Source organism: Neltuma alba, unplaced genomic scaffold, assembly GCF_004799145.2.
Source record: "Neltuma alba isolate B1F8T4 unplaced genomic scaffold, ASM479914v2 tig00012242_pilon, whole genome shotgun sequence".
In the NCBI taxonomy this organism is placed as follows: domain Eukaryota; kingdom Viridiplantae; phylum Streptophyta; class Magnoliopsida; order Fabales; family Fabaceae; genus Neltuma; species Neltuma alba.
In genome coordinates, this window is record NW_021636771.1 from 562 (window position 1) to 27,370 (window position 26,809).

Sequence of the window (26,809 nt, forward strand, 5' to 3'; positions counted from 1 at the left end):
TTAATATTGTTTGTACGAACACACATAGAAGCGCGGTCGCAATTACTGTGGCAAAAGCTTTTGTAAATGCAGTTAGTTATCCTTCAAGATAGTCTCTCCCTGCCTTAAAAGCAAGCCATTAGGATTCAGGAATGACTCAGAGTTCAAACTATAAATGAATTATCACGGGGTTGAACCAGTGTCACATTTTATTACGAACATGCAAATGGAGGAAATATAGGAGATTGAAAAGGTTCGCATAATCCAAAATTATGGTAGTACCCATGCCCTGCTTCACCAAGTCTCACCTGAGATGAGACTCAGGTAGCTGCCACAAAAATAGAATTTTGTAACGATTAGAGCAAGGAAGCAACTAATACATGCACCACTGTCTGTACTCGCCCAGAGAAAAAGCGAATGCCTAACGGATAGGTGGCGAAGCAGAGCTAAGAAAGGAAAGAACTTTTGAGTGAACTAACCTGCCATTATTAGACGAAGCTGCATTCCAAGAAATACCAGCAATCCAAAATAGAACACGAACTCGGAGGACATGGTCGAGTTGAGAGAAAAGAAAGCAAAGAAAGGTAAGAAAGGGCACCAGGGTTCAAGACGAGCGTGTCAATATTATAAGCTCGTTTGGGACTCCATTACCTACTGTTAAGAATGGAATGGTACAAAGCATGAGAGAGAGAGTTTTGTTAGCCACTGATTCACACTAACCAGACTAAATTCTAAATATATGCGCACCGAGGAAGAAGGAGGGGGACCCAGAACTTCATTTCGTGGTTGCTCTTAGTGGGGTTCACGTTCAGATTCCAGAAGGCAGAGCCTGAGAAAAGAAGCGACGCCCTTTTTCTGATGCGATCCTAAACTATGTGAACATTACACATTTAAAAGGCAGTTCTGTTAAAGTAACACTCAGAAAGATAGAAGTGCGTAGAAAACACAGGTGGGGGTATTCGATAAAGGATACACATTTGTTCGTAAATAAGATTGATACCTTGCCTCTTCACATAGATAGATTATTCATATAGATAAACCATGAAAATTGAAGCTTTATTTTGGCATTTGTATACCAGTCCTAAAGCTTCTAGCTTGACTTGAGAGATTTAATGCAAGTTTAGTTATAGAAATAGAGATTCTTTTCTTAAATGTGGTAGAAAGGTCAATCCTTTCCGTGACATTTCCGTTTTGTAGTGAGAAGGAAAGAAAGAGAATTGTCACAGGCTCAACAGAGCTGAGCAGGGCAGGCGTTAGAATGTGACATTTTTCTTGTGGGGACCTATCATACTATGATGTGCTGCTCATGGTTAAGGTAGCCTCTGAGCGCTGTAATAGCTGCTTATCTGCTTGGTCCCCCGTTTTTTTCAGAAACATAGTACTTGTCTGTAATCTTCAACTTCAACAGTGAGGCATAACAAGCACCGAAGAGAAACCACCCCTTAGCGAAAATAAATAAACTTTGTAATTCCTGTATGGTTCAATAAGCAGGTCTTGATGGAAGCGTTTATGGGCATGTTTGGAATCGTAATTTATAAATACAAGATAAATATATAAAAAAATTTTTATCTCAACTACTTATATTAAACACGTTCATAGATAAAATGTGTCATTTTAAGGTTTGTATAAAAGGTATGATTTACAGTGTAGTTAATAAAAAAATTACTTTTAAGAGGACTTGCATTGACTTGAGGAATTGAGGAGGGCATGTATGGGAAATATATAGAACGAGATTATTAGATATATATATATTTATTTATTTATTTATTTGCGCCTTTAGAAGCAGGTTTATTGATGGATGGTTGTTTTGGGTTGTAACTTGCAAGTCTTTCCAATGTGAAGTGATAGCGTGAAGCAATTTTGCTTAATGAGGATCTAAAAACCTTCCGGGAAAGCAATTTTGTTTTGCTTTTGCTTTTTTTTTTTTTCCTGGCATCCTTTGCTTTCCAAGCAAACTTTAAACAATAATTAATGAGTTAATGAATAAGAAAAATGATTTATTCTAGAAATTGTTATTCCGTACAAATTAAAAATATAGCTAAGAGTTTATAATTCCATTGATGTCGCGTGCCTTCTCCATTATTATGGAGAAAATTATGAGTTCTATACCACATGTTATCAAGTAGGAATGGGTATGTGTGTGCGTGTTTTATTAAAAAGTGTTAGTTTAAAATATAAGAATTATTCAATATTTAATCTGGATGATTGCACGATATATAAAAATCACAATCTTAGTTGAAGTAAAATTCAAATAACACTCTTTTTGCTAGAATTTTTTTTTTTACCCTAGCTAAAACTTTTTATGGAAATTTTTAAAAAACTGATCAGTATTAATTATTTTTACATAAAAGCTGTTCCGTTCCAGATAGAAGAGGGGGCAGCGGAGCAGCGGACGAGAATATCACAGGGGAGAAGCCAGGGAAATCAATCACAGATCACAGACTACAAAGTCGCAAGATACTTTACAGTAATTAATATAAATTTATTTAATTAATTTAATTAGATTAAAAAATTAAGTAAATTAGTTAATTATAATAAATATGACATGTTTTTTCTAAAACATCATAATCATCTTCCTTAATATTTTTTCTCCATTTTCTACTTGATTATGATTGAGGGAGTATCTATAGAGATAATTTAATGAAAGTTGATAAATATGAAAAATATAACTTATATTTAGGACTAAAATCAACTCAATAATTAGGTTTATTAAGGATCGAAGGAATACAATTTGTACATTAATAGTTATTAAAACTGATTAATAAAATATTGAAAGGATTGGCTTTAAGCATGATAAATAGTAATAAAAGATATGTAGCCACGAAATTTTGAAATCAAAATATCAAATAAACACAACGTTGATGCGATGTGATGATAAAAGATCACGTTTATTAAATATTATAAAGATTTCATTGATAAATTATAGAGATGCTATTTCCTATACAAGTTCTATATCTATATCTAAATAATGTATATAAAATCAATATTTTAAAATGCAATAGATTAAAAAATAATCTACTTTTATGGATTTCAGATCAAAAAAAAATCTACTTTATGGATATATTAATAGATAGATAGTTGATTTTTACGACTTTAATCAATTCAACTCCCAAAATTGCATCACATAAGAAGGAAACGAAGAACATACTATCTCCGGTCCTAATTATAAGAACTAGTTGATTAATTTGAGGAGATTAAAGAAATAAATTGAATTAGTTATTTGTCCTAAATATATATTGTCTTTCCTAAAATATCCTTACTAATCAAATGTATTGACTAGAACTATTATTGTTAGAATGGCTATTTTAGAAAAAAAAATATAAATATGAGAAACAAAATGGATTGGGTCTTATATTTAGGACCAAAATAAAAGTCAAATAGGGTCTTATATTAAAACCGGAGGTAGTATTATATTTTGTCGCATTTTATACATCTTCAACGAGCTAGCCTTATCAAAGTGGCTCTTCTTATCTCTGGTCAAAAAAAAAAAAAAAGTTTCTTATCTTGGCCTAAAAAGTGTTTTTCTTTTTAATGGATTAAATATATACATATATATATATATATATATATATTATATATATTGAAAAAATGAAGTAGTTAAAGCTTGTAAGTCAGAAGCTTAACATCGTGAAGGCAGATAAAAGCTGCTGCTCGTGCAGTCTGCCGCGCACACGTCTCGGTCGACAACTATATGTTATTGCCTTCTTTCAATTCAAACTTCGCGCTCTATCGACATAGCTCTGGTTTAGACGTTTAGTTCCATCTTCCTCTCGTACCCACTTTCTTTACATCACAACCCTCACTAGACAAACTACCAATCAATGGAGGCAAGCAGCTTTTTCTTTCTTTCTTCTTCAAGCTCTGTTTTTTCTTTTCTTCTTTCTTCTAAAAGTGACTTGCCATTTGCAGAGAGCAACTTTCCCTACAGTTCTTATAGTTCTTCTTTTCCTTCTTCTGGGATCTTCCATCGCTCTCAAGGTGCAGATTAGCTCTGAAAACACATGCTTTTAGGAACCCTTTGTCCTGTTTCACTGATTAATGATAGTGCTCTCTGATAAACTCTTTCTTTGTCAGGAGGGACAATCATGCTTATTGGCAATCTCAAACTGCGATTCTGGTTTGCACTGCGAGACGTGTGTGGCAAATGGGAATGTTTGTCCCAGATGTACACGCATCCAACCCTTCAGTCCCACTTCAAAGGCAAGGTTTTCCACTCTTTGATTTCGTCCAAACACGTAAGCGAGCTGAGTTGTTAACTTTTCTGGGTGTTGTGTTGGGACATGTTGTTCATGTTTTGAGTAGGTGAAAGGTCTGCCCTTTAATCGATACTCGTGGCTGACAACGCACAATGCGTTTGCAATGTTGGGGCAGAAATCGCAGACGGGCTCTCCGGTTCTTGCTCCGGTGAACCAGCAGGATTCAATCTCTTCTCAGCTTAATGTAGGTTATCTTCGTCCCTTCCTTTTTTGGAGACTTATAGTGTTTGGTTAAGAAAATCTGAGAAAAATGGAAGGAAAGAATACCTCGCAGAGGATTCATTCTATTCGCAACTAATGCTAATAGACTTTGATTTCTGACCTTACAGCCTGGGTTTTTTTATCACCATGGCTGTTTTTTGATGTAATTTCTTTGAATAATGAAGTCCACTTCTTACTCAAGAACACAAATAATTTATGTTGTGACGATAGATCTCATAGCAGTGTGAAAACACTGAATGATTCCCAGGCGGCGTTCGGTTGTAGTGTCTTATTTATTATGTCTCTCCTTGGCGGGAAAGCCAAGCTTCTGCCTCCCGGTTATTGCTTCAGAAGATTAAACTTCATTTCCTTTATGACCCCCCCCCCAAAAAAAAAAAAAAAATTTTATCTTTGCCGTGGAAATAATAAATTCACTCTGAAAGTGCTTGTGAAGTTGGTGGGATTCAATAGATGAAAGTATGAGCAGTATCTGGGTGTATATGTTTTGGATATTACTCACAACAGGGATTTATTTACGTGTGTATTTTGACCAGGACTTTACTATGTTGTTAGTTCAAATTATATTAGTTTAATCAAATGCAATTAAATTAGAGTAGGTAAGAAATTCGAAATAATGCTGTACACAACAAAACCGAGTTAAATTATTTGGTTATAAGAACAAGATTTCTTGAATATTGGTAAGTAATTGAGTTCAAGGAATGGAAGAAGTTAATGGTATTGGAAGCTGAAGTTTAAATCTTGGTGTTGCAGAACGGAGTAAGAGGCTTAATGCTAGACATGTATGACTTCCAAGATGATATTTGGCTATGTCACTCATTTGGTGGCAACTGCTATAACTACACAGCTTTTGTAAGTATGAAAATTGGATTTCTTTTTCCTCTTTCTTTTGGCATTAAAGGATCACCTGAACACAAAAATTCACCTCACAGGGCTTGGATTCTTCAAAGAGCTTCTTCGGATTGATTTCTCTACAGTTTATTGGATCATGCAACACTAAATACTTCTATAACTTCGATATTAATCTAGAAATAATATGCACACCACTCCTAACGTAAAAGTAATATGCGTTTAAGTTCGATTCTAATACAAGTATGTGTTGGTTTATTGCATAGCAACCTGCCATTAATGTTCTAAAAGAGATTGGAGCATTCTTGGAAGCTAACCCTTCAGAGATCGTGACAATTATGATTGAAGACTATGTAACGTCGCCAAAAGGCCTAACAAAGGTGTTTGATGCTGCCGGACTGAGAAAATACTGGTTTCCAGTATCCAGAATGCCCAAAAATGGAGAAGATTGGCCAACAGTGGATGATATGATTCAGAAAAACCAACGTTTGGTAGTCTTCACTTCAAAAGCGTCCAAGGAAGCTTCTGAAGGGATTGCCTACGAATGGCGCTACCTTGTAGAAAACCAGTGTAAGTCCTATCCTGAAATCCTTGTTTTAGTGCTTCAAAGACTACATCAGATTAAGAAAATTTCCAATGTGGTGTTTGAGATTGCAGATGGGAGTAAAGGCATGAAGGCTGGCTCATGTCCTGAGCGAGGAGAGTCACAACCCTTGAACACAAAATCAAGATCCTTAGTGCTAGTGAACTTCTTTCGAGACGTCCCAGAATTAATTCATTCTTGCAAGGACAATTCTGCTCCTTTGCTTAGCATGATCAACACCTGCTACGAAGCCTCGGGCAAACGGTGGCCTAATTTCATCGCTGTTGACTTCTATAAGGTATTACAATTAGCATAAACCTGGTAAATAGGTTGTCTACAAAATATAAGGCTACCAAATTAATCATTAGATGACATGTGAGCATTTGAAGCATAATTTTCCATGAGACTCACTTTCCACACATAAGCATGTCTCCTTGTGATTGACTCGATCTGTTTATTTGTTTTGGACCTAATCTGTGTAAGAATTTATCAAAGAATGGAGCTATAGAAAATGGGGGTGTGCATCTTAAGTGAAACATAGTGAATTTCTGCTTATATTTCTGATTCAGAGAAGTGATGGAGGAGGAGCTCCAGAAGCAGTGGATGTAGCTAACGGTCATCTAGTATGTGGATGCGGAAACATTTCCTCCTGCAAGGTTTTGCCTTCCTTGCAACTCCCCCTCTTATATTTACATTCAAATCGGCTGTTTCTTTTCTTTTGTTTTTCTTCGTTATGAAATTAAGGATACGTCGAGACGTTTTACACATGATGAGGTTCTCAGATATACAAGTCAATTACATATGTCAGAACTGAATATTACTACCTCTGGGCCTTAGTATAAGAACTAATTTGACTTTCAATTTAGTCCTAATTTTCAAATATAAGACTTCAATCCACTTTGTCTCTCATATTTATTAATTTTTTTAAGGTAGTTCTTGTAATAGTTACACGTGTTAAAAGTTTATCAAATAGTAGTTCTCCCTAATACGCTTGATTAGTAAGAATATTTTAGGAAAGACAATATATATTTATTATAAATAACTAACATAACTAATTTTTTTAATTTACTCAACTTTATCAACTAATTTTTATATTAAAAACCGGAGGTAGTATTTAAAAAAAGAACATGGATTTTGGTCCATATAATTGTCGTCATATTGGGTCAAGATCTCTATAGTTTTTCCAATAAAGAATCAATCTCTGAAGTTATGATCAATTTTAGTCAAAATCTTACTATTACCAAAAAACATTGCCTTATTAATAATGTGCCATTACCATACACCTCATCTCCAAAAAACCTCGACTAAACCATAATTCTAGGGACCGATTCTTTGATTAAAAAACTACAAGGATTCTAAGGTTAAAAAAAGACTAAATTTTTCCTATTCAAAATTATACCGGGGCTTAGTTTATCTATATTCTATCTGTGTAACCTAGAAGTTTTACTGATAATTGGATGAATTTGTGCAGGAAAACACAACATTCGGAGTATGCGATTCTCCTAAGAATGATGTAACCCCCGGTGGATCGGTACATGCTTCGAGCTTTGGGCATCGAGATATGAGACCAATTCAACTGTGGTGGGTTTTCGCCGCTCTTTCGATGGCCTTGTTTGTGTCATTGTGATCAGAAACAGACATTAGCAGAAGAGAAAAAGAGAAGTTTGATGGCCAGGAACCATTTTTTGATGTAATCCTCAAAAGAGGTTGTGAATATGATTTGAATTCTTCATAAACACTGTGGATAGCATAGGATAGGAAGGGTTTAGATTGCTTAGCATGCGATTGTTTTCTGGACTTAATTACCTTAGTAGTTTAAAATTATAGGACTTGCATCAACAGTAGAAAAAAAACAGATTCAGCAGTTTAATTATTTGAATTATATAGGCTTGCAAGCTGCAAATGCAAGAGTGCTGCAGTTGTTCAGATATTTTCTTTTATATATTTATATATGTATATGTTTGGCTAGATTTACTATTCTTCTTGAATGAATAAATTAATTAGTAATCTCAAAAAGATCAATCTTTTTTCCCATTCAAATCTAATATGAGAAAATTCAATCACTTAGGCTGTGTTTGAGATGATTCGGGCCACCGCAAACCTATATCTGAAGGGCAAAATTTGCCTCAGCCCAAAATTTCTTGTTTGGGATCATAATAGAGCAAATGAGCTTTTCATGAACAAGCTAATGGTATGTGGATTGTTATTTATGACATGCATAAAGCAATTAATTTTTATTAAACAAGTGTCTGATGGTTTGTCAGCCCAATTAAAAGATTGGGCCCAGAGTATTGGGTAAGCGTTTGGGCCTTATGTTCATCAGCATTGGGCCACGAGAAAGTTTAAGAAAATTTTTCACATTACAGAGACTGCATCGTAATGCACGTTGCACAGACACTGTATAACAGAGAGATTATATTGTTGATGGGTTGGTCTAAACATGTGTGCCTTAATATATATAAATATATACATATATATATATCTATATAGACACACACACCTGCCCATAGTTTCTGCACCGCCATGGTTGAATATATGAATCATACATTTTGAATACCATTGATTTCTGATAAAATGAATGGTTGACCTGGATATTAATTTAATACTCCTCCGATTTTAAACGTAAGACCTATTTTATAGTGTATAATTTACATTATATAATAAATCTTACATTTAAAACGAAAAGAGTATATTAAAAACTAGCATGAAAAAGTGACGGCTTTTTTTTTTTTGGTTTCGTTTGGCCTGAAGAAAAGTAACGGCTTTCAGGTACTTGTAAGTCAGCAATTTAATGAGCAGCCACGCCTGGTGCATAAATATGATAAGAGATTACACCCCATATAGGGCGTAGTAAATGTTTAACACAAGGCAACCGCAGTATAATCTAGGGCAAAAATAAAAAATAAAAAAAACTGGGCCAGAAAAAAAGCGCTGTGGATATTTATATACATCTACAAAGATTTCTTAAAGTGGTCATAAAAGGAGTAAATCAGACAATGTAGAGTCATTTTGAACAGGAGATAGAATAAGGCAGACGAAAATGTTCAACGAAATTATTGTACGAGATTTTTTGACTAATAATATACTCCTCTGCTCCTTAATATAAGACTCATTTAACTAATTTGATTAAATTAAGAAAGTTAAGTAAGTTAGTTAATTATAAGAAAAGTGACACATTTTTCCTAAAACACCATAATTATCTTTCTTAATACCTCCCCTCTTTCTTCTACTTGATTATAGCTGAGAGAATATCTATAGAGATAATTTAAAGAAAACTGATATATATATGAGAAATGAGTCTTATATTTAGGACTAAAACCAATTCAAAAATTAGGTCCTATATTAAAAACTGGAAGAATATGTAAAATAGATTCTTGGATAAATAGCTTTAGTTTGTTACATTGGAATGCACGAAATATTTTTAAAAGAAGCTGTAGCGTGATATGAATGGTGCGTAGGGCACAAGAAGTTTGAAGTTTGAAGTTTGAAGCTCGAAGCTTTGTTTATTTGTTTAACCGATACGCCATACGTGGCCTCTTTTTAGAAGTTGAATTGGCGTTAAAAATTGTTACAACTTTTTCTGAGAGTGTTACCAGAAGGGCAACATCCAGACACAGACCACAGAGAAAGCTAAAAAAGGTGTAGCCACACCTCTTATATTATATTCCCACAATTAATCTCTTGGATATCATCCCTTCAGAGTCCAAACAAGAGACAAAAGATAATTAAGAGAAGGAAACGCTTTTAATAATTCTCTAATGCATATCACATTCACAAGTTTGACGTTAAGTAATATGAGTGGCCAGTGGGTCAACCCGCGCACATATCTAACCAGCTCATTTCTTCTCTATCTTCTCGAATTAGATATCATAGTTAATATAGCATATCTATCATATTGAGTGGATGGGATGAGAGTATTGTGAGCTCCGAGCTTGATTTAATTAATTAACTATATGATGATGTGAAATGAGAACTATATTAATTAATGGACTAATACTATTTTTAAATACCCAAAATTTTTTTATATCTGAAATTTATTTATCAGACCAAAAATCTTTAGATGAATCGAAATAAAGTTAAATTTCAAGAATTAAAATTACTAGTTTTAAATTTTGTGAATCAAACTTAAAATGAGGTGAGATTTTAAGGACTAAAAGTAATACTCTTTTGGTCCTTAATATATGAATTAATTATTGAATTGATTTTGGTCCTAAGAATTATTGAGTTGATTTTGGTCTTAAGTATAAAACATATTTATCATATTTATCAATTTTTTCTAATTATCCTGTCAATACTTTCTCAACCACAATCAAACAGAAAAGAGAAGGAGGATATTAAAAAAGATGATTATGGTATTTAAAAAAAACATATTATATTTCTTATAATTAACTAACTTATCTAACTTTTTTAATCTAATTAAATTAGTTAAATATATTTTATATTAAAGATCGGAGTACTACTATTAACTCTTGATTGATCGATTAATTGAGAGCGTTAGACGTGAGGGGGGATGTCATCGGTACAAATTTCAAAGCATCCATTAAATGAAGGGAATTGAGGGAGTGTTTGGATAGAACCATAGTTTCATAAGTGCTTTTACGGATTATGAAATAAATATGTGGAGGAAGTTACCTCGTTTTGCAAAACTGCTTTGAAACCACGGTTTTGAAACACCAAACAGGCCCTGAGTGTGATCAATCAGAGTTTTAGCTAAAGTGGATGGCGAGCAAGAGAGCATGGGCAACATTTTCCTCCCATGATTGAGGTTTAGATTTTCCGGATTTTTTTGTTTGCAAAAAAAATTGTCGACCCGTTTTGATTGTCAGGGGTCGCTGATGGATGGACCGATTCCCCATTTTTTTCTCCCCCCCCCCCTCCTTCTGAAGTTTTCGATCTTCAGTATCCGTTGCCAAGTTTGATAGCATCACAGCAACATGCATATACATTTATCTAATATCTTCAGTTTATATTATAAAATCTCATTTATAAAATATAAATAAAATTTTATAAATAAGATCAGAAGTAATAGCACACTTTATCAACAGAGCACTATTTCTATGATTCATGATTTTATAGTTAGGTTTCAGCTGATTTACATACTCCTCCTGTTTAAATTCTTGCACGTGCATTCAGAAATGATTAATTATGGAAAATTATTCATTCAGTTATCATAATTTGTGATCATGTATCCTATTGTTTTTACTTGAGTTTATAATTTAATAATGATGTTTTAAAAATAGGTATATGTGATACAAGTGAGTGGGTGCGTTTAAAAACAAAATGATGTGATTACGAATTTGGAGGGAGGCAAGGATTATCCAAAAGGTAGGCACTGGTGGGATGGGAGGAAAGGAGGGTTGAAAAAAATAGAGAAGGTGGGACCCAGTAGAGCACGAGCAGAGAAGAAGAGAGCAAAATGGTTGAAAACGGCATGGTAAGTGGGTTCAATTATTGGGGACGGTGGGGGCCAGAATGAAAGACGAAAATCTTTAGGGCGAATCAAACCCCAACTAGCGGAGGGCCCAGTGGTTGGGGGATTTAAGAAATGTCTGGAAAGTTAAGGACTGTTCCTTAATTAGCATTAAATTTTGGGCTATCCACTTGTAAAGTGAACCCTGCATTTTATCATGCTGCTCTCTGCCTCGCCCAAGCCGCCTGCTTCACTTTCGAATTCTCCCCAACACCTCATCCGCTCAAAATCATCTTTAATTAATCCGAGTTTTAGTCCATATAATATATATATATATAGCCCCTTCCCTCTTCTTTCGTTTCTTTCAGTTCATCCAGGGTTCCTAATTACTCCTAACTCCAAAGCTTGCTACTAGTTAATTATTTGATGCCTCCTTTCATTTCGATGTATAAGACAGCTTTTAGAGTTCGAATGACTTCATGTTTAGTAATACTACCTCCGATCCTTAATATAAGATCTCGTTTGACTTTTATTTTGGTCCTAAATATAAGACCCCAATCCACTTTGTCTCTAATATTTATATATTTTCTTCCAAGATAATCCTTTTAACAATGGCAGTTCTAGCCAATATACTTGATTAGTAAAGATATTTTAGGAAAAACAACACCTATTCATGACAAATAACTAACTTAACTTCTTTTCTTAATCTCTTCAAATTAATCAACTAGCTCTTATAATTAGGACCAGAGGTAGTATAAGATTTTTGGAGAAAACAATATATAATCCATTGATGATCTTGTTCTAAAAATACTCTTCATTAATTAAGTGCGAGTTAATTGGGAGTTAGCGTTAAATGAAGGGTATTTTTTGAAAGTTCAAAGATTTATTAACAAAAATTAAGATTTGTAGATATATTTATCGGCCTTCACTGGTCCTCCTAGCTTGCTAAACAAACGTCTTATAAATTGAAACAAATGGTGGAGCAAGTAACATCTAGAGTTTTCAATTTTTCTTAAAAAAAAAATTTCCCCCCTTACTGTTAGCACTCCTACTCTATAGTATTATAGCTTATGGATGCTTCTTTGTGATAGACTTGTGGTAGCTTTATGCTCGTTGATCTTTAATTTGAGCTGTGGCCTTTTTACGAGATACGTTGAGCACTGTGTCAAGACTTCTTTAGGGGAACAAGTCTTGCCTTTTTTTTTTTTTTTTTTTAAATAAACAATCCATCTTCTTTATCTTCTTCTTCTTCTTTTTAACCAGAACCCATCTTCTTTATCAAAGTCGTGGGGAGAATATAATATATATGGGACTGTCGCATTAATGCCGTTCAATGAATCCAGTCCAGAACACCTAGCTACATGCACTCTTAATTTGTTTATATTCAGATATGATATATGAGTCTTCATTTAATTCTGATTATTTTCTTTAAAAAAATTCAACTCAACTTTATTTACAAATCTTAATATAAAGCTAATTAATTACCTGGGTGTGTGTATGTGTCAATTAATAATAAAAATTAAAATAAGAAAGCAGCATTACGTTAATCTCTGTCGAACCAATAATTAAGATAATTCAGCAACTTCCATTTATAAAGATATCAAGGCAGAGCTTCAATGCCCTTTTTTTTCAGGCAAAAGAAAAGGAGAATACTTTAATCCCCCCCCCTATTGTGGCTGAATTGACAAAGAAAAAGCCGTTGATAAAGCATTGAATTTAGGGAAGTATTAGTTGTTAATAGGATACGATGTGACAGTGATGCAAATTAAATAGCAACGGAATATAACTAACACAATGCTTACCTACGTGATCATCCACTTACAAAATTTCAAAGTTGGTGGATGCCAGATGGGGCTATAAAACCTTCTGGGCATTAGCGATGCCGTGTTCGCTCTTTATCCTTAAAATAATATCAGCAAACAAAATTCACATCATAAATCATTAATAAAATGTAAAATTTTCTCCTTCAAATTTCTGCCTGTCCTGCTTAATAGAAGAGCATTATCTTATTAGTCATATACTACCTTCTAACTTATAACTACTTATTTGAGGAGATTGGAAGTAGTTAATAGTTAAATAAATACATATACTAACTACATTATTAGAAATTAAAAAAAATAAATATACACTTATAATAAAAAATCTATAATAGGACTTATATAACTAGAACTACATAGAACATTTAACATATACCACAATGACTACTTTAAAAATGATATAAGGATAAAGTAACTGAAATCTTATATTTAGAACCAATTAAATGTCAAACCAACTTTTATGTTAAAGACCGAAGGTAGTAAATAACTAATTTAGATATATTAAGTAAATTAGTTAAATTGATTATTTGTCATAAATGTGTATTGATTTCCCTAAACTATTCTTTTTAAGTGATTTGAATTATTCCTCAGTAAAAATCCCCTACAATCAATAAGAATATTTTGAAAAAAATAAGAAACAAAGTAGATTAAAGTCTTTTATTTAAAAAACAAATATAACCCATCAACTAATTCTTATATTAATAAGAGGATGTAATAATTCAAGATCCTATTCACTATTCTATTCTCATGGTATAGAGATTAGAGATAGGAAAATTGGCAAGGCAAACAAGAGGAATGCAAATTAGAGTTGCTAACATTTTAACACTATTTTACATATTTAATATAAAAACTATTTAATTAATTTGAGTATATTAAAAAATGAGATAAATTTATTAATTATAACAAATATGATTTGATCTCTATAAATATCCCTACACAACAGTAGATTGCATGTCAATTTATAAATTAGATACATTAATTTTTAAAAAATATGAAAGATAAAATGAATTTATATCTGAATATGGAATCCAACTTTTAGTGAGTTTAAACACTGAGAATTAATCGAAGAGAGTATTTTTAAAAAAGATGTAAATTTTATTTCAATTCGATAGCTCAAAAAGGGGGCATCTCATTGGGCAGTTGCATACTTGCATTCTCATGTTATGTTGACGCTAAGCGTAGATTAGATGATCTATGAATAAACTTGGAAAGTGATAAAAGAGGGAAGAAGGGGGGAAGTGGGGTGCATGCTATGGGGACCTGGAGAGTGGAGTAAGGCGGACGGTGAACTTGGGAATTCGTACCGAATAAGGATCGAAGAGAAAGCAGGAAAAAAACGCGGTCAAAAATGGGAAATGTGAAAGGAAGACAGCTGGAAACACGTGCGAGGGGGTCAATGTGCACGTGCATCGGGGAACCTTTTTTGTTTTTTTGGTGGGGAATAGTAACAAACTGGCAGCACAGGGAGAAAACGTTGCCCGGTTGACTGGGGACAACAGGGCCGCTTTCCCTCTTCCTCTCTCTTCCCCTCACGCCTGACCAAAACGACACCGCTTCCCTTCTTCCACCGTCTGCCACCCTGCCTCCCCTTGTTCTTTTCTCTCCCCTTAACCAGCATCTTCCTCTCTCTTCACGATATAAACTATACAAAGCTGGTACAGGACATCTTTTACAACCTGTCTTAGCTTTCGAGTTTTTAAACTCCTTCCGCCTTTTACATGTTTCTCTCTCTTTTTTAAATATTTATAATTTTTGGGCGTTTATATTTTATATGAACTCTTTATTATGACAAGAAAATTTTTCAAACTAATTTAGGGTAAGGGAAATTATGGCGACGCTTGCGTACATATTTATATAATAACTACAGATAATACCTGCATCGATTTTCTTCCGAAGCAGGGTCAAAAAGTTAGAAACGAAATCTCCCTTAATTAGAAAGATATATAACAATACTCTAAATTAAATTTAATTTGATAAGGTCCACTCTACACACAGATTAACAAATAAGAAAAAAAAAAAGTTTTTTGGGGTTTTCATTGCTTTTTGCGCGCTCTTTCTCTTTTTGTTCTTACGCTAACTCCTTACGTTTCCTTTTAACTTGTTTCCCCCTTGTTTCTTTATTCAAATGGTTGGTTGAGTCGTTGAGAGGTTCATGGACCATCAGCATAAATTTCGATGCAAGCACAGTGGATTATACTCTATAGGATTGAAAATTCTCCAACTGTATGAGACCCAAAAAAAAAAAAAAAGAAGAACTGTTTGGGATTTGATATGTCGATGAATATATCAAATCGACATTAATTAATAGTTAATCATGTCCAGCAGTGAGTGGAAGAATTAAAAGTGATTAATTATGTGAAAATTGGACGAGCTGAAATAATTAGAAGTGGGGTTATGTGCAAGTTTGGGAGAGATGAAACAGTAGCATGGTTGAATTTGAGGGAGAAGAGATATTGAAAAGGTGAAGGAATAAATGATGCGGCTGGAACTGGTTGAAGGGAGTCCACATCGGAGGGACCACAGGGGAAGCAACCACCCTGTGATTGTTATCCACACGAAAGTTGTCTTTGCCCCCAATAAAGGGGTGGAGAGACAGCCTGGACCCGCACATTCCTTCGCAATCTGTTCATCTTTGACCTTTGACTCCCCCCACTCACCACCCCTCACTATTACCAAATAGTGCCCCAACCTAATCATTCTCCTTTTATTTCCCCCTTCGCCCCATTCTTTTCTCCTTTTTAAAATTTCCACCCCCACCTCCTCCTTCCATGTACTACGCTTCTGGATTTCCATACCATACTTCAAATATGATACCAGTTTGATTATTAACTTTAGCGTGATTATGATAGATCCATAAAATGTTCTGTAATATGTTGGGCTACATAATTTAATTTCTCCAACTGAATTTTTCATGGCCATTTTCTTGGATTTATTGGGACCACTTGAATTTAAGTTGTTAGTGAGAGGCATGCTAATTAATTATATTATTCAAGCTTTACATTATTAATATATTTGAAAAGTGTGGCTTAGCAATTATTGATGTTAACTTTTGGAAAAGGGATTCCTGCTTCCTCTTTTTCACATAGTTAAAAATTTAAATGTAATAAGCTTGACAAGATGAGAACTTTAGTGTATCTGTTCATGCAACTAATCAATAATCATTTAAATATCAACTAGTTCCTTTTGTTCCGCTACAACATATTGATGTTCTGCACATATATATCTGTTTTGTGACGTTCAATATACAAGAGAACAGTGTAAAGTTTTGATTTCCCCCTTGCAATGCAAGCAAAGCGAGCGAGGTAGGGTCAAATGAAAAGCTGAGAGAAAAATAAACGAGGAAAAAGGCTATGAATACAAAGAGGAAAGGGACACATGAAAGGAAATAAAATAAAAGAAAGAAGAGGGGGTGATGAGCAAAAGTGAAGGGCAATAATTATAACAGGAAAAAAAAACATAGAGGTCACGTTAAGTTGATGGAAACAGGAGTAGGATTTTTAAGACATCAAATGTGGGGGCCACAAAGTGGCCATATATTTGATTTGACCAATCCCCTCCACGCTGCCGGCAACCAGGGTTAGGTGCCCCAAGTTAAAAATGGCACCACACACACACGTGTGGGGGAGGATGAGTCAGAGAAGAGGGCAGTCGCCCTCTTGCTGTAGGGTATGTCCCTCTGTTGCATCTCATATAAAGAGAAAGCAGAGCAACATACTAACATAGAGAATTTTGCAGAGAGCGTTCAGTTTTAGTATTATTTGCAGTACACTCCCCCCCCCCCTTCTTCCCCAGAGAGACAAACTTGTAATCTAGTAGAGAGAGAGAGGGAGAGAGAGACAGACATGCCTGGGAGTCTAGAGCCGTTGGATTTGGGGATTCAGATTCCATACCACTTCAGGTGTCCGATCTCGCTCGAGTTGATGCGTGACCCCGTCACCGTCTGCACTGGTCAGACCTATGACCGAGCCAGCATCGAATCATGGGTAGCCACCGGCAACACCACCTGTCCCGTGACTCGGGCTCCGCTCACCGACTTCACTTTTATTCCCAACCACACTCTTCGCCGTCTCATCCAGGACTGGTGCGTCGCTAACCGGGCTTTCGGAATTGAGCGTATTCCGACTCCCAAACAACCCGCCGACCCCACCTTAGTTCGTTCCTTGCTGAATCAAGTCTCTTCCGAGTCGGCTCCGACTCATTCACGCATCTCTGCCTTGAGGCGACTCAAGGGACTCGCGCGTGACTCGGACAAGAATCGTTCTCTTATTGGCTCTCACAACGTTCGCGAAATCCTTCTCCATATTGTGTTCTCCGAACTCAATTCCGACTCTTCCGAGCTGAACCGCGAGTCCCTTGCTCTGCTTGTGTTGTTTCCACTCCCTGAGTCGGAATGCACCTCCGTCGCATCGGATCCGGATAAAATCAGGTATCTATCGCGCCTCCTGTCTCACACATCAATGGACGTCCGAGTCAACTCGGCAGCGCTCATCGAAATCGTTGTGGCCGGGACTCGTTCGTCGGAGCTCCGATCTCACATCAGCTGTATGGACGAAATCTACGAGGGGGTCATCGACATTTTGAAGAATCCAATCGCGTATCCTCGAGCTCTCAAGATCGGAATCAAGGCGTTGTTCGCTCTGTGCCTGGTGAAAGAGACGCGGGAAAAAGCGGTGACAGCCGGAGCACCGGAGATCCTCATCGAACGACTGGCAGATTTCGAGAAATGCGACGTGGAGAGGGCCCTGGCGACGATCGAACTGCTTTGTCGGATCCCGGCGGGGTGCGAGGCGTTTGCAGGGCACGCGCTGACGGTGCCGCTTCTGGTGAAGATAATACTGAAAGTGTCGGACAGAGCGACGGAGTACGCAGCGGGAGCCCTGCTGTCACTGTGCTCGGAATCGGAGCAAAGCCAGAGGGAGGCGGTGGCGGCGGGGGTGCTGACGCAGCTGCTGTTGCTGGTGCAGAGCGACTGCACGGAGAGAGCGAAGAAGAAGGCGCAACTGTTGCTGAAGCTTCTTCGGGATTCGTGGCCTCAACAAGATTCCCTCGGAAACTCGGATGATTTTGCATGCAGCGAAGTCGTCGTAGCGCCCTTGTGATTACCCTCCATGATTTTCTTGATTCCGTCCCCGCATAAGAAAATTGCAAACAAACACAAAAGATGGTGAAATTTTTTAGTTTTAGTCCTCTAGACTGGTAAATAGCAACTGTAATTGTGCATGTAAATTTGGTTCCCTTTTGTACGTAAAAGTTAATTGGCTGAAAAATAATTGGGAAAGAACTATTTTCAGCTTGGAAACGCATGGCCTCTTGTCCTGTTCAAAGAAAATAGATCATCCAACCTAACGGAACACGTTTTATGCTTTTTAATAATGGCAGTCGGTGTGGATTGCTGTGAAGAATCATATAACAATCGAATTGGAAAAATAGGGGCATAAATTGAAACAATGACTGACAAATGGATAAGAAAAGAGAATAAGCTTTCGTGCAGAGGATACCATATTTGGGTGGGAACTAGATGGAGGTAACAAGAGGAAGAAGGGGAAAGGGAAGTTGAAATGGAGGAGGAGAATAAGAAGGGACAGGAATTAAAAGGGCACATGTGAGGGAGGGAACAGGGGTCCCAGGGTGGAAGGGGATGGGAAAAGAGGGTATGTGGCTTAGAAATAGGAAGGAGGAAGAAGGAGATGAGAGAGATGGACGGATGGATGTTGGGGGTGGGAATAAAAGCATATGGAGTGGTATATCACATGGGACACAACAAAGCTTGTTGCTTTCCTCTCTTGTTTTGGATGGTTGAAGGAGATGTGTGGGTAGAAAGCTCACATATTCACTCACATGTGTAAGGGGGAGTGATTGTTCGACATATCTAACAGCACTTGGGACCCTCTTCATTTAATGTCTCGTGTCGCTGCCACCCATGTAACACAAGATGCTCCAAACTCAGCTTCTTAATTATTGTCTCCCTCCTCAAATGGTTGCCACTGCTTTCTCTTTAATGGTCTGTGCCGTGTTTGCGTTTCATTTCACTGGGGTTCTTCCTCTAGTTTTGCTTTGGTTATGTTTCTCGTGGGTTCGGCTTCTAGAGTCCGTTCTATCTCATCTGTCTAGAAGGCAGCCCAAACTTTTCATGTGCTATCTTTTTTGCTTTTTGAATAAAATTGGCTTTACTTCATTACACACAGATATATAGTTTCTCTATTTTTTTTTTTACATATAGGTATCTTTTTATCAGAGATAATTTTATTTGAGATACTGTCAAGTACTAAATATAGGTATTTCTTTTAACAGAGATTCGAACATTAATTTATTACGTTACGTCGGACTAGTACATTCTATTAAACTTAAGTCGTATTTATTTGATTTATTATCATCTTGTAATGCTTGCCACCAACAATCCATTATCCTTTGTTATTCCCTCATTACTACGTGCTTGATGCTTTTTATCCACAAATAGAATACGTATTTGATATGGGTGATTTCGCCACCATGTTATCACCGCCTCCATGCATTGCGCTCGTAAAACTTCCCAAACATATGTGGCAGTAAAGGATCCGTGTTTGACCATCATCGCCTTTCAAAGTTTTTTTTTTCTTTCTCTCTTTTAATGTTTGGTACTACCATTATGCTAAGTTTAGACTCTAGACAAGTTGCCTAATGCTAGTTTCTGAAAGTTGGTGCTTAATGCTTGCTTTGTCAAATTTCATTTTTTTTCTTCAGTTTTTTTATGAAAAAAAAAATCTACTAAAATTTTAATCGAACAACAGATACAAAATCTAGATTCACAGAGTTCGCTGGTTTCATGAAGTTTAACAATGGACGTACGTCAAATCCACAATGGAACATGATGGACATCACGAGTTTACGATGCGCATTTCGTGGATGTTTGTTTCGCATTTCGTGGTTTCATGAAATTTAACGAGGGGAAGAAGTTTTCCGCACCGAAATATTGGACTCAACAGTAGACCTCACTATAAGTTCGGCCCATTTAGGAGAGTATTGGGCTGGGCCTCTGCACTAGCTTAATTGGCCACTTCAATTTAGTATTAATTAACACAAGGCCTGTGTTTCGTAAGGGGGGCTAATCCTCCATGACATGATAAATTAAGATCTAAATTTTTATTGAGAGAGGTGTTCATATTTAGTGTCTGATAGTATCTCAAAGAAAATTATCTCTAATAGGAGAATATCTGTACCTAAAAAAAAGGATTATTAGTTTTTTCCTAGCTCAAAAAAATGGCATTGCATATTTAATTTAGTCTGTGGAATTGGCAGTAAGTTTTGTCTCAGTATTGTTCAAATTTTTTTAATATGACGTGATAATTATGTTTGAAAATTAAATTTAATTAAATTTTTGTTGAGCGATAAAATACTCACGTACATATGGTACAGATTGAAGGAAAATTGTTCTGTGAAAGCTCGTTAGGTAAATCGGGAACTGATGAAGGCGGTGTTTCAACCAATGGACGGATCCAAGGTCAAATTATGAAGGGGACGAGTAACGTTAAAACTAATTATTACCTTCGGTTCTAATTATGAATATCTTTTTTAGTTTACAAACAAGATTTTTTAAGTAAAATTGGAAGTAATATAAAAATTAAAAACTAAAATGATTATGTGCGACTGCCCTATTGCCTTCTTGTATACAAAGAATTTTACAGAAGGTACGTACATTTACGGAACGATTTATGAAAAATAACAGAATATGCACGTGTTTAGTTTAAAATTTGCAGGTTTAAATTTAATCAAAATAAACCACTTTTAGATGTGTGATTATTAATTAGATAGCGGCATAAATTCTATAAATATGCATACAAAAAGTTTAAAAAGAAAAAGGAAATCAATACTAAAATACTATTTAAAAAAAAAAAAAAAGAAAGAGGGTCCCATCATGTGGCTAGTCCAAGAAGAGGGGTACGGCAATCTCTTGAAGGCACAGAAAAGCGGCTCTGGGCTTACATTTGCAAAACGTGATTGGTCAAATTTTTAGGGCCAACGTGATGAACCAAGATGAATGGAACACATAAATGAATATTTTTTTTGATTACCCAGAATATCCTCCTATCCGAATGGTAAGAGATTAATCTCTTGGGTACTGTCAGGCGTCGTAGCGGAGAGGTATCCATATTTAATGCCTGACAGTACCTCGAATAGGATTACTTCTAATAAGAGAATACCTATGCTTTAACAAAAAAAAAATCATAAAATAAATGAATAATTAAGAAAACTGATAAACATATGGCAACTGAGAGTTTTGACTTTTTAGTGCAGAAACTTGACATTGATCAGAATTCAGACAGAGTAGCCACATGAAAAGCCCTAAACACGCAAGTGTCCACGGAATACAAAAGCACTGAACTGAGAATAAGATGAAAACTAATAATGGTTCTGTTTTCCAGGAGCATCAAAAGACAAGTCACATAGATGAAGAAACAGCAAGAGAGATTACACACACACACACACATATGGGGTTTTAAGATAGCCAAAGCGTCATTTCTCCAGCTGCTTGCCTGAAAGTTTCCTCCGCTGAAAGTGCCCCTTCAAACTCATTCGGACCTCCATTTGCCTTCAACATATAGATAATCAACAAATTAATATCTATAATGCCCAGCTAAACCCCCCCCCAACACACACTAATTACTCTTTTGAACAATTAATATTTGTATTAATTGGATGGGATTGTGGCACGGTTTGAAACTGCACCATCATCCTGCAGCTACGTAGTGATGAAAATTCACCTCAAGTCATGTACAGGTCAGTCAAATTGATGTGTGATATTGTAAGGAGGTCACCATGCAATGTGCACTGCAATGTTTCCAGCACTAGCAATTGCAATATAGCACATCCATAATAACCATAACTCAAAACATCACCATATCAATATTGATGATAAAAATTAACAAAGAGCTGCATTATTGCTCAAATCATGAACAGTATAATTTATTCCTGAAGTTCCATGCAATATACAAGACAACTATATATACCGTGACCAATTAATTGGGGAAATTAAAAGATTTTGTAGCCCTATATCTTGTGATTTGACTGCTGATAATTGGTTAGCCAAAACCAACTGGAAGTGGATATACCCCGGCCACCCCTCACGCCCAAAAAAAAAAATTATGGAATTATGACATATTAATAGTTCAAACCAAGGCCACATGCTAGAATATCAATTTAAAGAACAAATAAATATACAAAATTCCCTGCCATGGTTGCGAAAACCATTGGCTATCTTTTAAACCGCGTAATCATTGAACAACTAGAGCTTCAAAGTACAAAGTTTTATTTTTGTTAAGACGATGAACTTGTGTCCAAATCCTTTTCCACCCAAACCTCTTCAATCCACAAATATATATGTGTATTTATATCCTCAAATGACAGGTATTTATTAAGTCAAATGATCCAACACAACCTCACCTGCTTGCTGAACTATGATAGGGAATATGTGTGTGTGTGTGTTATATCAAGTTGAACCAAACACTATAATATACATACGCTCAGAATTGTAAAACTGGTATAAAAGTTAAAAGAGTGATGGGGTACGTACATATATTAAATTGATAATAATTAAATTACCTGTGCATGAATCATGTAAAAGCATCGACGATCATCAGAAGAAACATGAGCAGACAAAACTTCTATCTTGTACTTCTCAAACACAGCACAAATGCTGGTGAAGAGGCCTGGCTTCTTGAGGGAGCACACATTGAACTGAGCCTGATCACCACAAATGTTGATCACAACATTTGAAGAGGACCAAGTCTGAAACCCTACTGGGTTATTCACAACTCCGGGAAGTGATAGTGAATTTGAACTTCCAATAGTAATAGCGTTTGTGGGGTTATTATTGCTTGAATTATGGATAATGGAAGATCCATGATCAGCCATGAATGCCTCCCTTGACACAGTGGGATGCGGCTGAGAGTTGAAACTCAAAAAATGGCCGCCATCCGCAATGGTGGTGGTTGAAGCAGACTGCAGCTGGGCTTGTCTCAGCCTTTCCTGTTTTATCTTTTCCAGATTCTCCAGTGTGATCTCCAGGCTTTTAATGCACCTCACCGCTTCATCGACAATGGTTGATTTGTCAGCCTATATGGAAACAATATGAAAACAGCTTCTCAATTAGAAAACAACATATATAAAATATGCTATAGTATAGAGAGACATAAGAGCCTGACATTAATACTTGTTAATTAGGGTTTGAAAGAGCTTGGTATATCTTAACAATTTTTTATTTTTTATTAATTTTTAAGAGAAATATATGCACGAGTGGACTTGATATTATGTCTTGATTTAAAAGTTTAAGAAATTACATTTGATATAAGATTTATTTTTATCTTTTATTCCTTCATGACTTTATATATTCTACCCTTTTAGAATGAGTGTCGATTACACATTTAGATGTGACAAGCTGATAACATATTCTCTTTTTCTTGAATTCGTCTTCGCCTATGTGCTTATCACTGAGATGAGCACTCATGATGAAATAATACAAATAATCCATAATATGACATGAACAATTCAAATTTAAAATTTTTAATAATAAATTTATTTTTTAAGAAATATCAATCAGCAAATTATCTTTATTTTAAATTCTACAACTATTAAAATAAAAAAATCAAATAAGAAATAAAAATTAAATTGAATCTAAACCATCCAAAATCAATTAAGATGATGCAAATTAAGATGAAAATTAAATGCTCATTTTTTTATGAGCACAGAATGTGATGTGGTCATTCTTTATTCCTATCATCTTTCCCTAAAGTGAAGTTTGTGAATTTGCACAAAACAATGTATCTCCATTCTGTTATAAATGTTCTCGAAATGAAAATACAATAGCCACTAAGCAATTAACATATTCTGGACTGCTGTATATAATTGCATATGTTAAAAGTAATCATAGGACACAAACTACACGCAATTTAAATGAAATCATTAATGTGTGTGTCTGCATTGCGTGCTTTAGTTTTGGCCGCCTATGTAGGGGCATATATCTATAGAGGTCATTAAATATATCATGAATACAATTCTATTTTAAAGGAATTCGCAGTCAAATTATTTGGAGTGGTCAATAGTTTGATTGCCATAGCCAGGTACCTTCCACTAATGGAGACAATGAGAAGCATGTGTTTATTTGATATGTGTTTATTAGCACGTAAAGATTAAACATTTTGTTGTGCTCCATAAGAACCCCAAGTTGAGAACATGATGTATATATATAGTTCTGGTTCATTAGAAGCACATGGACACCATAAGGGGGTTCAAAAGGCCATAACTTTCATTTGCTTAATTATATATGTATATTGCATAGTTTTTTTTAATCCCCATTTGTAAAAGAAGCCGGTATTTCAACTGTAAAACAGCACCAGAAGAATCTTATAGGCTCCTTCCAAGCAGGCAAAGGAAATTCAATATGTGTATATAGTTGCATAGTAAGATGTGTGTGTAGAAAGAGATAGATTGACGGCATCCTCTATGTGTTTGGTCCAGCCGCCCAAGTTGGGGAAGATAATACAATGCTAATTGCTTTTAAGCATCTTCATTCAATGGGGTTAGGGTTCGCTAATCAGAGGAGATCGAGAATAGTAATTTCTCCTTCGTAACGAAGATTCATCGGGGAGAACTAATTCTGAGAAAAACCGCTGAGAGAATGGAGTTAGTCTGAGAGCTACGTGATTAAGAATGAGCCTGGCTGTGTTATGGACATTCTGACAAAGGAAATTATATGAAATTAAGGACTCTGAACAAATCAAAATTTACCCAAAAGAAAGCGATCAAGTAATTAACGTCATGCAAATTGATGATTTAGAACCGCAATATTCAGTCACGACCCATGGATCAAAACTTCGATCGAAGACGAATCAAGAAATATCAACATGTATCCCATATATGTTAAGTAATCAATTGATTTACCTTAGGAGGAAGCTGGGGAAGCAGCGAATGAAGGGTGGCGAACATGTTTCTCATCTTCTTCCTCCTCTCTCTCTCTGTCCATATGTGCATATCGTGACCACCGGCGGCTTCACGGCCACCAGCAGCTCCGTTCCCATCTTTCCCTTCACCTCCGGTGGTTTTACCAGTAATCCTCTTCTTTCCTCCTCGGTTTGCTGTCCTCATCGACGCCGCCGCCTTATCACCTTCATCAGCATTAACTCTTTCGTCGACGGCTTGTTGGGTCTGACCATCAGCAATGAGAGGGTCATTATTGTTGTTGGAAGAGGTTCCTATGATCGGAGATGGAGCCATGGTTGATGATTTCTCGTCGGGATTCAAGAGACCCGGTGACTGAGTCTCCAAAGACCCCATCTGCTGCTGCTTCTGAGCTTCTTTCTCTTCAGACATGGCTTCAATCGCTCTAAAGAGAGATAGAGAGAGAAGGGAAGAACGAGGCGTTTGTTTATATATATATGTGTATATATGCGTATATAGATAATCATAAACGAGGGAGGGAGGTGTTAAAGAAGAGAAGGGAAATAATAGAAATGATGAAGTTGAAGAAGAAGACACCAAGATACAATGATAAGCCAATGCGGTTACTGCGCATCAAAAGTAAGAACGCTTGAGTTTTGTTAAGCTTCTGCACCGAGCTGCACCCTATGCTTCTTCTCTCATATCTGTCTGGGTCCCACATGGTTTCTCATTTTCTCACTCTACCTTCTAAGGAATAATCCTTCTTCTTCTTCTTCTTTTTTTTTGAAATTTCCCCCTTCTTTTTATACATATACATAGATGATATTATTAGCTAGAGAATTTTGATTAATTAATTATATTAGTTTGAAGTCGAACATATATATGTTATGTTTTTCAATCTTTGTAGTGTTTTTAATTACAGTCAATCGGTTCAATCTATTCATTTAGACATATATTTCAATATAACACGCATCTTTGATCAAGGTAAGGAGGAAAAGATACATATCTTTGATCAGTCAAAAGAAATAAATGCACCATTCTTGTTATAGTGATTAATGATTTTACTTAATTATTAGTTTACTACAGTAGCTTAATGCGTAAATGACGAAATCATTAAGGCTCATCATTTTCTTTTCCTTTCTTTTTTCAATGGTGACACACTATATATATGATTATTTTCCTTCTTTGGCCACACTTTAATTTAGTTTTTCTCATTTAATTTGTATTTTTGATTAATTGCAGGGTGCCATGATGGCATAAAAAGCCTTCCCGTAGAGGAAATGCGATTGGTTTCATCTTATTGCAAAGAGCCAGTGTGGTATCTATATATATGAGAGTTTTATATTATTATCGGCCTGAGGTTACAAGCAGTTTAAGCTTTTCTGCTTACACTTTCGACCTGAGTATTGTCCTTATGGTGAAAAGAAAAATCGATTTGTAATTACAATATCCCTAATTAACCGATCAATTCACGAAAGGAAGAGGAGGGCTTGTGTTCCATAGCCAGCCAGACGACGTGGAAGAACAAGTTATATATATAACAAAATGGTTTTGTTGTTATGTTGCAAAGGAGTAATAATCTACAAACGGCTGTTTTTTCCCCAAAAAGGCCAACTTTTTTCAAGAATACAAGGAGAAAAGGTAGCAAGTGTTTATCATGTGACTATGTGAGTCCTGTAGCTAGCTAGTTTCCTGTGGAATTTCGAGGCTGGATGAATGGTTCCTCCTAATTAATATGTGAAACTAATTAATACTGTTTATTCCAACTTTTGCCACCTTCAAACTA

General features: G+C 35.8%; 3 protein-coding genes across 3 annotated transcripts; 2 read left to right on the forward strand and 1 right to left on the reverse strand.

Annotated features, from left to right (window-relative positions):
* The first annotated feature begins 529 nt into the window (after positions 1-529).
* Positions 530-7,790, forward strand: LOC114725318 (PI-PLC X domain-containing protein At5g67130). Its single transcript, XM_028911818.1, has 9 exons — positions 530-563; positions 3,872-3,957; positions 4,054-4,179; positions 4,282-4,419; positions 5,208-5,306; positions 5,570-5,873; positions 5,961-6,184; positions 6,456-6,542; positions 7,358-7,790. Exons 1-9 carry the CDS (start codon positions 530-532, stop codon positions 7,511-7,513), a joined length of 1,254 nt encoding a protein of 417 aa, XP_028767651.1. The 3' UTR covers positions 7,514-7,790.
* An 8,222-nt stretch (positions 7,791-16,012) lies between these two features.
* Positions 16,013-18,412, forward strand: LOC114725319 (U-box domain-containing protein 25-like). Its single transcript, XM_028911819.1, has one exon. It carries the CDS (start codon positions 16,956-16,958, stop codon positions 18,210-18,212), a length of 1,257 nt encoding a protein of 418 aa, XP_028767652.1. The 5' UTR covers positions 16,013-16,955; the 3' UTR covers positions 18,213-18,412.
* Positions 18,413-21,586: 3,174 nt separating this feature from the next.
* Positions 21,587-25,455, reverse strand: LOC114725321 (transcription factor bHLH95-like). Its single transcript, XM_028911821.1, has 3 exons — positions 25,027-25,455; positions 22,690-23,202; positions 21,587-21,679 (listed from the first exon to the last, which is right to left on the reverse strand). The coding sequence occupies exons 1-3, from the start codon at positions 25,453-25,455 to the stop codon at positions 21,587-21,589; spliced, it is 1,035 nt and encodes a 344-aa protein (XP_028767654.1).
* Positions 25,456-26,809: the final 1,354 nt, after the last annotated feature.

What these genes read in the sequence shown, in the direction of transcription:
- LOC114725321 (XM_028911821.1), bottom strand. Translation starts at nt 25,455, where the DNA reads ATGTCTGAAGAGAAAGAAGCTCAGAAGCAGCAGCAGATGGGGTCTTTG. An exon ending in TTCCCCAGCTTCCTCCTAAG is followed by an intron (nt 23,203 to 25,026) that starts GTAAATCAATTG and finishes GTTTCCATATAG; the next exon opens with GCTGACAAATCAACCATTGT. An exon ending in TTTACATGATTCATGCACAG is followed by an intron (nt 21,680 to 22,689) that starts GTAATTTAATTA and finishes TATATGTTGAAG; the next exon opens with GCAAATGGAGGTCCGAATGA.
- LOC114725319 (XM_028911819.1), top strand. Translation starts at nt 16,956, where the DNA reads ATGCCTGGGAGTCTAGAGCCGTTGGATTTGGGGATTCAGATTCCATAC.
- LOC114725318 (XM_028911818.1), top strand. Translation starts at nt 530, where the DNA reads ATGGTCGAGTTGAGAGAAAAGAAAGCAAAGAAAG. An exon ending in CCTTCAGTCCCACTTCAAAG is followed by an intron (nt 4,180 to 4,281) that starts GCAAGGTTTTCC and finishes TGTTTTGAGTAG; the next exon opens with GTGAAAGGTCTGCCCTTTAA. An exon ending in TCGCTGTTGACTTCTATAAG is followed by an intron (nt 6,185 to 6,455) that starts GTATTACAATTA and finishes TTTCTGATTCAG; the next exon opens with AGAAGTGATGGAGGAGGAGC.